General features: G+C 39.7%; 1 protein-coding gene across 1 annotated transcript in view; it reads right to left on the bottom strand.

The window, feature by feature from the left end:
* Window positions 1-1,869: 1,869 nt before the first annotated feature.
* DYRK4 (dual specificity tyrosine phosphorylation regulated kinase 4) overlaps window positions 1,870-11,564 on the bottom strand; it is a 27,634-nt gene continuing 17,939 nt past the window's right edge. The window contains exons 8-11 of the mRNA XM_081818920.1: window positions 9,733-9,793; window positions 6,048-6,177; window positions 2,891-3,066; window positions 1,870-2,190 (exon numbers count right to left, since the gene is read on the bottom strand). Of these exons, the coding sequence (XP_081675046.1) occupies window positions 1,946-2,190; window positions 2,891-3,066; window positions 6,048-6,177; window positions 9,733-9,793 (612 nt within the window). The 3' untranslated portion in view covers window positions 1,870-1,945. The remainder of the gene's footprint in view (window positions 2,191-2,890; window positions 3,067-6,047; window positions 6,178-9,732; window positions 9,794-11,564) is intronic.

Here is an 11,564-nt window from a genome sequence, read left to right as displayed (position 1 = left end):
GGATGAGGCGTTGGGAAATGTTACGCGGCTACAGCTGCTGGACTGGCTGATGGTGAACCTGTGATCAGCGCCCGCCTACCACTTTCCCCTCTTCTCCTCCCTTCTTACTTCCACAGTTCCCCTCTCCATATCCTTAAAGAGCCCTAACATTATCTTCATACCACTCACATCAAAGACATGTCATCTTATGCCAGTCACTGGATTTTGCAGCTTTTCCTGTCCATGCAAACAAGAACACAAAATTAAAAAAATTACAATTAAAGGGCTCCAGATGTATGTTTCCTTGGGATCCAGTGGGAAAATAAGGTGAAGAAATTTCAGGAATTAAAAAAATAATCAGATGGATAGCAGAAGAAAAATAGTGCTGGCCTGAGAGGCCCTGGCTAAGGTCATACATCCTGTTTCTAATGTATCCGATCTGTGCCACAACTTGAAGATGCCCTGCCTTAAAGTGTCCCTAAGAATAAGAAGCCACAATTTATTTTAGCATTTATAACCATTCCAATCACAAAATATTTTCTATTCAACCTAAATCATTCAAATTATGATACTGAGGACTTGGCTTCTTCGCTTCTCTCTGGGGGGTTGCAGAACAATTGTCTCCCTCAACTTTATCCATGGTTGAAGATAGCTAGTGTCAAAAAAACGTCCAGAAGACCTGAGTTCTACTGCCAGTTCTATACTTTTCTGGCTATAGGACCTGGGACAAATCACCTGCTATGGCACTTCTCTCATTTAGTGTCCATATCTCCGCACTGAAGAGGCATTTTCTGTTCTTATCCTGACCTTTCTGTGGAATTTTATATTTTTCATCTTTCTAGAAACTTTCTCCTTTGGTTTCTAATTTTTGGGTGTTTTTTTTTTCCATCTCTTGGGGACTCTATTTAAGTTTGTTACCCCCTGGCATATTTATCTTTCCTACTTTCTTTTGACTCTCTGCTCTTCTCATTCTGTTTCACCTTTCCTGGGTGATCTTATCTCACCCCATTGCTTCAATTATCCGGTGTCTTCCTTCATGAAATATTACAAAGTAATTGAAAACTATAAAGCCAGGTATATTTTCCATGTTGTTTATGAGGTTATGATCTTAAGTTTCTTATAAAATTGTATCTATTCTATAATTACAATCATATAGAGATTATGTATTCATGCAGAGAAGGACTAGAAAGCTAAATGAGATTTTGAGGGTGATGGATGAGTGAATATATCCTGTTGTTTACTCAGCTTCCCTTCCTTTGGGAAATATTCTGTCCCCTACTCCATGGTGCTACCATCATCACAGTATGGGCTTGTGACCCAGGCTGTCCAATCACAAGATCCCAATATCTCAGACATAGTGCTTGGTTCAAGTCCAGTCACTTCTGAGACTTTCCTACCAGCACTGCATCTTTTGACAGGATACTGGTGGTCACTTTAACTTCTGGGCAGAGCTTGTCTTTAGAATGAAAACCACAAAAAGAAGCAAGGCTAATAGGTAGAGAGGGAATCTGAGCCCTATGACCTTGTCTGAATTTTTAGACTCCATAACGCCTGAAATCACACTTATCCCTCCTGATTCCCCAATTACATAAACAACTAAATGTCCTTTGTTGCTTAAGCTAGTTACAAGCTAAATTCAAACTAGTTTTTCATTTTCATTTTCAAACAAGAATTCACAGGTCAGCTGTCTTGGGGAAAAAGAAAATAAAAATATTTAGAGTTCTATTAGTGATGCTATGACATTGAATACTTGCCCCTCCGCCCCCATATACACACATCATTTGTGCAAGGACATTCTCTCTCATCCCTCATAATAGGAATCATGCTAACCGGCCATGTGAATAAAGTTTTTTTTAAACAAACCTTTATGCATTAAAAAACAACAATCTGAAATATTGTACAATATAAGTGCTGTCTCTAATACAAATCATTGGTGGAAAGGAACAGGACACACCTTCAGCAAAGGTCATATAATAGGTGGTAAAATATTCATGTTCTTGGGTGAGGAGTTTTTACTTTGTTTTTCTGGGGAGGTCTCGGACCCCTCTGGTCCAACAGCTGCCTCTGGCTTTCCGGAAGCTTCTATTAGTTGAGGCAGCTGGACAACTTCAGCTGCATGCTGCAGAGAGCCCTGCTGATCACCCGAATTCTGAACCTGCTTAGTGGTGCCACCTTTTATTTTGTCTATAGTCTCTTCTTTGGTGATCACCTCTGCCGAAGGAGAGAGAAGACAGAAGGAACAGTGTTCAAATGTGAATTATATTCTGTCCATTAGCCTGTAAATTACTTTGGGAAAATCCTGGTTGTAATGATATAAAAACACATTCTATGTGCTTTATAAATGAATAATGCCAGGCATTATTCTAAGCACTTTACATTTACTAATTTCTTTGATCCTTTCTGCAACCATAGAGAATAGGCATTATTCTCATTCTCATAAATGAAAAAACTGAGACACAGAGAGGCTAACTAAATTGCCCAACGGCCCACACATGGTAAATGGTAGAGCCAGAATTTAATCCTAAGCAACCTGACCCCAGTGACCATGAACAAAACCATGAGGCTATATTGCATATAAAAGATATCTGCATAATGCCATAATCTGATAAAATTTCAAAAGGTAATTATAGGTCAGGCAGAGGAGAACATGGTGAAAGAAAAGGAAGAGAAAGGGAATTGAAGACAGGAGAAAAGTGGAAATTCCTAATATAAAGGGGCAAGAAAGAAGCAAACCCAGCTAGAAGCAAGTCTCCTGAAAGAGGCTAAATCTCAAAAGTGAGAAATGACAGGCTAGTAGTGATGTAGTCAGAATAACTATCCAAGGTTGAGTTCAGAGAAATTGACATGAATCTTCCAGAGATACCCGAGCCCCGGACTACAGGAAGAGGACTGGCTATTTGAGGGGCTGTACCTTTTATGTCCAAGTGATGATGCCCTCGAACCTTGGCCTTCGGAGCCTCAGAGGGGAGACAGAGACTGGCTTTCCTCAGGGTCTGGGGCCTGGACCGTGGTTTGAGATTCCGTGGCTCATGAATCCAAGCATGCTTGAGGGCCTGGTCAGGAGTCATACGAAGAGAAGGTTCCCATCTATATACCAACAAAGCCCAGCACGAGTTATTGTTTTGCTTCCCTTTCTAATGTTGAAAACATTTAAAAAGACACTAATAAAGAACCTAAATGAGATATAATAAAAATAGTTCATTCTTAAAGAACCCATTTAAACCATGTTATAACTCAAAGATATCATTATAGAACAGAGATTACAACATAAAAAAGTACCTGGAAACAACTATGAAAATAATCTTTTTAGGAAATTTGCATGACAAACCAGGGAATATATTACAGCCCAAGTCTTCCAGAGTTCCTAGAATTTCCCTCCCAAGAAATATTATAGAAAATCTTAACCATGGGGACTTAGAGGTCAATAAACTAAGATCAAAACAAAGAGATGCTTAATTTCAAGTTCCAAACTACAAAATCTGGGCCTTCAAATATATCACACACAAAATTACAGCGTGTTAGAATATTAATATTATAAGGAGATTTGGGTATAATCCAGCCAAACATCTAATGCAGTAACAAAAGGCATCTGACAGAACCTTCAACATGGAATCATCCTGCCATTCTTGAGTTATTTTTAGTGACAAGGTACTTAGTCACAGAATTAGCTATTCCAATCTTGATAAAACCAATTCTTTAAAAGTTCTTCATTTTTACTGAGCCAAAATCCACTAGGACTTTTACACTAGTAACTTAGACCCAGCTTCTAATTTTACCCATTAACATTACAGTAGTCCCCCCTTACCCATAGGGTAATACATTCCACCCCCAGTGGATGCTTGAGTCCACAGATAGTACAAAACTCCACATATACTGTGTTTTTTCCTCTACATACATACCTATGATAAAACTTAATCTATAAATTAGGCACAGTAAGAGATTCACAATGAGAACTAAGAATAGAACAATTATAACAATATACTATAATAAAAATTATGTGAATGTGGTCTCTCCCTCTCAAAGTATCTTCTAGTGCTATACTCACCCTTCTTAAGACGTGAGATGATAAAATGCCTACGTGATGAGATGAAGTGAGGTGAATGACAGATACAGTGTGATGTAGTGCTAGGCTAGTACTGACCTTCTGACAAGACATCAGGAGGATCATCTGCTTCTGGACTGCAGTAGACAGTGGGTAACTGAAGCCACAGAAAGCAAAACCATGGGGGGGGGGCCTACTGTATACAGAATGAGACAACTAATCTTTTATGTCACAATCCTCCAACTATCCAAAAACATTTACATTACTACTAAGTGTTGGCCATATAATAAGGTTGTCACCTTCCTAGATGGGAAATTTCAGCTGTTGTCTTACGATGTTCATCATGCTGGGAATAGCTTCTAACTGCAGGTAGATGGCATTAATATTCTAGATTTATAAGGTCGTAAACAACCCAAGCTCCCAGTTCTTTTTCTTTTTTTCCCCCCAGTTCTTTTTTAAATGAGCTACTGCTAAGCTATAACTCCCCTCTCCTTACTTTCTAAAGTTGGCCTATAAAGCTTGACATAGGACTTTACATTTGCCCCTATTAAATTTGACTCAAAATTTTTAATCTGTCATTCCAAAAATTTGTTAATTAGCAAAAAAAAAAGGAATGATAAGATAATAGGCCCCATTAGCTTGATCACCTCCTGCAAGTTGTGAGCAACCAGCCTTTTGCCCTAAAAAAGAAAAAAATTTCTTTCTTGGTTCTGAGTTGTGTTCTGGATGGTTGGGGTTTCTGGACAACTCACCTCAGTCTCAGTAGTGAGTTTCTGTCATTTGCTAATGCACATTCATTCTGTGGCCTCAGCAAAAGGCTGGGGCAGGGGGATGGAGATAATGGTGAAATATAGGATCCTTCTCTAGCTCCATTCTTCAAATGAGTAGCATGACTCTCTAGATGGGAAAACTTTCAGCAGTATTTGATGGCCTATCCTCTGAGCTAGTACCTCAATTCCCAGAGTGCACAAATACAAGAGGAGTATTTTGCTAAAACTATTCCATCCCACTGGAAGAATGAGAGAACATAAACATATGGTTTCAAAAATACTCAACAATTATAGGACTGATAAAGGTAAAGACACCTTAGGAATACTTCATTATATAGAAAAGGAAACTGAGGCCCAGAGAGAGACAATAACTGACCACATATCATGTGGCTAATCTATTTGCCATTTAGTGCAGACACACTTGCAAAACCTCTTTTAAAAGAATGACAAGAGCTAACATTTTTGAAACACTAGGCATTGTTCTGAATGCTTTATGTACTGTTCCTTTTTTTTACTATGACTTGACCAAAGTACAGAACCTAATTTCTAAGAGTCAAAATTAGCATATAGATTCCAAAAAGCTGTACATAATAAATGGTTTATAAATCATCCCTTCTCTAATCCTTTAATTTAGGCTGTAAACCCTAGGGGAATGGAGAGGGACCCAGAAACCATATACTGGGTGTGTATGCAAACAGTTACAACATACAAGAGGTTGACCTCAGTTCCTGAAGCAGAAGCTATTTAGAACTGGCCTACAACCTTGCTGCCAGGCAGTTTGAGGCCAAGAAGGCAAGCCCTACCCACACACTAATCCAGGGCAAGTCACTGAACCTCAGCTTCCACATCTCAAAACGGAGCAAATCATCTGCCCTCCTAGTCACACAAGAATGGAAGAGAACAGTCTAATGAGGAAAAGCATTCTACAGACTCTCAAGCTCTATGGTCAGTATTTATTATTATTTTTATAACTATGTCCCAGCCCCAGACTTTCACCAGCAAACGTGGGAAAATACAGTGTTTAAGAAGAAACCCAGGGCGCCTGGGTGGCTCAGATGGTTAAGCGTCTGCCTTCAGCTCAGGTCATGATCCCAGCGTCCTGGGATCGAGTCCCGCATCGGGCTCCCTGCTCCTTGGGAGCCTGCTTCTCCCTCTGCCTCTCTCTCTCTCCCTCTGTCTCTCACGAATAAATAAATAAAATCTTTAAAAAAAAAAAAAGAAGAAACCCAGAGGCAGAGACACCCCTGCAAACTCACACCAAACACCTTCTGAGAAAGTCCAGGAAGCTGGTGTCGTAGGTTTTCAGCACCATCGTGAGATCCTTAGAATCCGGGTATCTTTTTTTCCCCCTGTTGTTGGTCATATTTTTAGGAAAACCTTTGGAATCTTTGGAGATACAACATTTTGTGTTTAGTTCCAGGTGTTAATATATATTAGTCACATCATAGCTGTTCACTCAACCATGCTGCTTCTTGGAGTGGTCTTTGCAGCTCTAGCTTTGTCCTACACCACCCCCCTCCCACACACACAAACATGCCCTCCATCTCATTCAGATGGAAAGAATCACATGTAGATTATCCAATGAATATGCAATTAACCTTTACAAACACTTTTCCCCCCTATTCAGTATGTTCTGAGCCTCCTTTCCACCTCCTCCTCCCAAAATCAAATGGCTTAACCTTAACTAGGATAAAATAATAATGAGAATGAATAATAATAATAATAATAATAATAAATCTGAAGTGACAAAAACATTCAGCTCTGAACAAAAAAAGATGTTGTCTATTCTTGGATTATCTATGCCCTTGCTCCTTTCCCACTAACCCAATAAAATAATTTGGAACATCCCTGAAGTATAACAAGAAAGTCATTGTAGGAGAATCATCTGCTTTCAGAACTCATTTACAAGCCACAGAAGCAAATTAATCTCATTACTTTTTTATAGTCACATCAAAATTTTGTCCATAAATTGGAATGATTAAACTTGCTTTGTTGCTTAAGACACAGTCATTCTGACTGATTAAAACTCTCACCAAATGTATTTATCATGCCTGGAAAGAAGCCCTGAAGACAGCTCCAGAGGTTTCTCTAGAATATTCTGTGCAATGCTTTGAAGGGGAGGCCACTCATTTGGACATCATGTTCAGAAAAGATGACCACTTATGCTCACACCTTGTAAATCTGCATATGGATGGATGTGAATATACACACACAATTTACACATTAAACAATTCTCACAAAAACTCAGTAGGAGTCACATGATGGACATTTTGGAAGATGCATAATGAAGCCCTTCTATTACTTTTATAATCAATGCAATATGTGGGGCCTCAAAAAGAACATCTGCTCACACTGAATTCCTAGAAGAGACTCTGAATGCGTATATGTGTGTATATAAACACATGGGTATGTGTGTTTACAGACATAAAAATGAGTTGGGAGTATTGCAGAGGGTATAGGTACTGTGAACTCATAGAAACCCCATTTCCTTTTTTACTATGGCACCAGTGCTCCCATTTGACCCTATGTTGCTCTTTTTACAAATGATTGAATAATCAGGGTCACAGGCTTATAAATAACAGCTTCTAAAGTCATCATTATGTAATTGTTTTTCTTGTACAAGTTTTTCTCACCTCTCTTGCTCCTCAATATTTAATTAATCTCTCCATCTCCTTCTTGTGACCTGGAGCACCTAAGCATCTTAGTGCCTTTGAAGCAACATCACTTTGCTGCTAATGAGGGGTATAAACTACAAGTGGCTGGGGGTTGAGGAGCTGTTGGCAGCCCAAATCTGGGGAAGGGAGAGCCAGTAATTGAGGTGAACATAGTGTTTCTCAAACTTATCATAAATATCACAAAGATCTGTTGTCAAAAACATACAGACTCCTGCATCCCACCTCAAATCTGCTATATCATAGGTTACACAGGAAGATAATGGGAATTAACATTTTTGTCAAGTTTCCAACTGATTCTTATAATCAGATAAAGTTTGGGAAATGCTGAAGAAGATGCAGATCCCAAAAAAGTCCTTTCTTATGCAGGAAGTGAAGATGTGGATGTTGCTACCAAAAACACATCATTATTCTAAAGCCTCATGCTGGTGGTAAAAACCAGTACTCTATGAACCAGACCCTCTTACCAAAATGCCCTATATTCCTTTCTTTTTAGTGCCCCCCACAACGTAAAATCTTAAACTCAGTGTTATGGGCTTAAGATGTGACTCTTCCCACAATGTCTTTGTCTGTCAAGAGGGAACACCAATTTCCCTACTTTTCTTTCCCTAAATCCTTTGAAATCCAGAAGGCTAAATTAAAAGTGGTGGATGGTAAAAGCATACCTGGGGTTAAAAGACCCGTTCCATTGACCTATGTATGTTATAAAAACAAGTCAGCTAAAATCTTCCTGCCTGCCATCAGACTGCTCTAGAAGAAGGGTTAATGCATGGGCACTGTTCTAAGGCAGCCAGGACACTTACCGTGCCCACAAGGAAGGTCTTCAAAGCTCCAGCCATGACTACAAGATGATGTCTCAAAGATTTAACCTTGGAATGGCATGAGACTAACCAATCAGAAAGGATGATAGCTTTGGTACTGAAACAGGGTCATGGAGGACCCTCAGCTTGCCAGGCCTTAAACTTTTAGTTTCTGGATATTGGCAAGTCCAACAGGTCCTGGGAAAGGGGCCAGGGAACCTGTAGCTGTGGCAGGGGCTTTTTACCAAATGGTGCAGGAGTAGATTACATTTTAACCCTCACATGACTGAACTAATGTATACTGACTGACCATCAACATGACTAAAACCGTCTTGTCCAGGAATCCCCCCATCAGGGTATTTTTAACTCTTTTACTTATGGGGCAAGCTGTGGAAAGAAAGTAAGGGATTTGCCCCTATTTTGAAAGCACTCTTGTGTGGAAATAAGAGGTGAGAGGGCTAGGAATGATGGATATTCCATAGCCAATAGAAGCCTATGAACTATCCCGATGGGAATGAGTGGTCAGAAATGTCATTCCAGATGGTGAAGAGCCCCTATCTGTGGAGTCCCCTTTCCCTCATGTCTGGCTTCACTCCACTTGGCCGAATTTCTGGTCACTATGGATTTTTCTACATAAGAATCCCTTAAGTTCTTGTGGTTCTTTAAAAGGATTTTAGATATGGGACCGACTTCATCTATTTGGTGCATAGTGCCCTGGAAGCCCTGCCTCAGTTGGACCTTGTTAATCCACCTGTCCATCTTGCACAGCACCAATCAGACAGAAAGGCAGAGGATCAGAAAATCCAGAGCCTGGAAACTGTGATGGAGGTTGGGCAGCATGGGGCCATGGATGAAGCTTAACTCCAGCAATTAGGTAGCTGTCCTATACATAACTGGCAAGCCACAACATATCCACAGCCAAACTGTTCTAACAGCTTTATTTACCCATTTTATAGCAAAGTTGCTATGATTCTGGCACAGTAAAGATTTGGAGGATTAGGAGAATTTCAGCAGGAAAGAATGATGCTCCATTAATGATATAATGTAGCAAAGAAATTTCCCACCATTCTTAGAAGCTTCTGTTCTATGATTTCTCTGCACAGTACATAGTATGAAGGGGCAAGCTGCTTGCAGGAGAAAGGAGAATTTACAGGAAAGGGCATAGTTATAAGCTTTCAAGTTTCAAGATCTGCTGATAGATCTTCTGAGCAGAAACCTTGTCATTTTTATGCCAAGACCTACTTCCCAATGTGACTCCCCCATCCCATCTCCATCATGCTTTCTGGTACCACTTCTCAGCAGCTTTTTACTTTTCTAGCAGAAGCTCCTAATCACAGCTTGCCCTTTGGGATGGGCCCAGGCAAGAGCATTGAATGAGGTTTAGGTATGGGAGGTATGGGAGGTATCTCCAAGGTCTTTGAGACTTCATCATCACAATGGGAAAAAGAGCATTAGAGCTGGGGACTTACCAAAGAATGTCCATCTCCTGGAGGCCATCTGAATGAAGTGGGTTGGTGGCAGGCCCAGCACCTTCAACAAGTACAATGCAGTGGGTTCACTCTTGTGGAGTCACACATTAGAGCTGGATGGGACTTTGGCTAAATTTTGCTTCTACAGATAAGGACCAGGGGATATTAAGTGATAACCTCAAGCCAGTGATAAAAAGGCCAAAAGCATGGGTCTTCTGACTCCTAATTTAGGGCACTTTCAGTATTCTGAGTATCAATATCAGCCATGTTATTTTAAATAAGCATTAAGACCAACTGGAGGTAGCCCACTTTTAGTGGCAGCCAGATCTCATTGTCAGAATAAATAAACCAGTGTATATGCTGACCACCCTTGAATTAAGGAATGACATATCCCAGCTCTGGGAGGTGGAAATCACCAGATGGGCATCAGTCCACTATATGACAAAAGAAAAGAAAAGTGTAGCACCTACTTATTCACCTTTACCCACTGCAGCCTATAGGGATGTACAGAGACAGAGAAATTACAGGTGTCCTCAGCCCTAGGTTACCTATCCCTGCAGCTGGGTTCCCAGCCACATCCATGCACAACACTATCCTCCTCCTCTTCCTCCTCCTCTTCAGCCTCAGTGACACTGAGGTCAGGAGGAAGCTGAATCAGTTCTGGGCCGGGGGGGGACCTCAACCCAGATCCCATGCTCCCCAATTCTTCTTGGTATTGGAAACAGGATTGGTTCAGGAATGCTTCATTAAATCATTCATCATCAACCTTAGAAGCCAAGTACTCTGATCATCTCATTTTACAGAGATCCAGAAGGGAGAACTGACTTGCCCAAGAGAAAGGGCTGGGACTAGACTCCATGTTTACTGATTTCCAGGCCAGTGTTCATTCCATCATAGTTATCATTTATAGCTATTATTACATAAATTATTTTAATACTTATTAGTTTCAACCATGAAATGAAACTATGTTTAATAATTCTCAAGGGTATGTGTGTGTCCCTTTGACCATCCATAACTTCGAGTCGATCTAGAAAATAGAAATTTGGGATGGATAGATAGATAGATAGATATTAGATAGATAATTAGAAAGACTAAGATATATATATACACACATATATACACATATATATACACACACACACACACACACATATATATAGAGAGAGAGAATATCTTTGTCCACAGTCAAATATTTTTGTTCACTGGTATAATCCTAAAATGCAAAATTTCTAATTTTTTAGGGTTATTTTCTCCTGTTTTGTCTAATTTAGCTCCATAATACGATGCCTTTAAGAATAATACATAATAAACAATCATACAATGAGCCTTGGTAAAGCTTTTTTATTGGAAAATATTCTTTCCAAAAAGTCAGGATAGTGAATGACTAATTACTGAACAATACATAGATTTGTATAGGTGTCATCTCTGGTTTTTAGATATTTCTGAGTACATTTGAAAAACTGGTATAACAGTTTCATTTTAAAATGTCACAAAAACAGACATATAGACCAATGGAACAGAATAGAGAGTCCATAGAGTTGGACCCTCAACTCTATGGTCAAATAACCTTCGACAAAGCAGGAAAAAATATGCAATGGAAAAAAAGATAGTCTCTTCAATAAATGCTGCTGGGAAAATTGGACAGCTATATACAGAAGAATGAAACTTGACCATTCTCTATCTAACACCATACACAAAGATAAACTCAAAATGGATGAAAGATCTCAATGTGAGACAGGAATCCATCAAAATCCTAGAGGAGAACATAGGCAGTAACCTCTTCGACATCAGCCACAGCAACTTCTTTCAAGATACATCTCCAAAAGCTAGTG

This window comes from Leptonychotes weddellii, chromosome 5 (assembly GCF_054177405.1).
Source record: "Leptonychotes weddellii isolate Sample4059 chromosome 5, ASM5417740v2, whole genome shotgun sequence".
Taxonomy (NCBI): Eukaryota; Metazoa; Chordata; class Mammalia; order Carnivora; family Phocidae; genus Leptonychotes; species Leptonychotes weddellii.
Note: the sequence above shows the minus strand (reverse complement) of the source record. Positions and strands in the feature narration are given on the sequence as shown.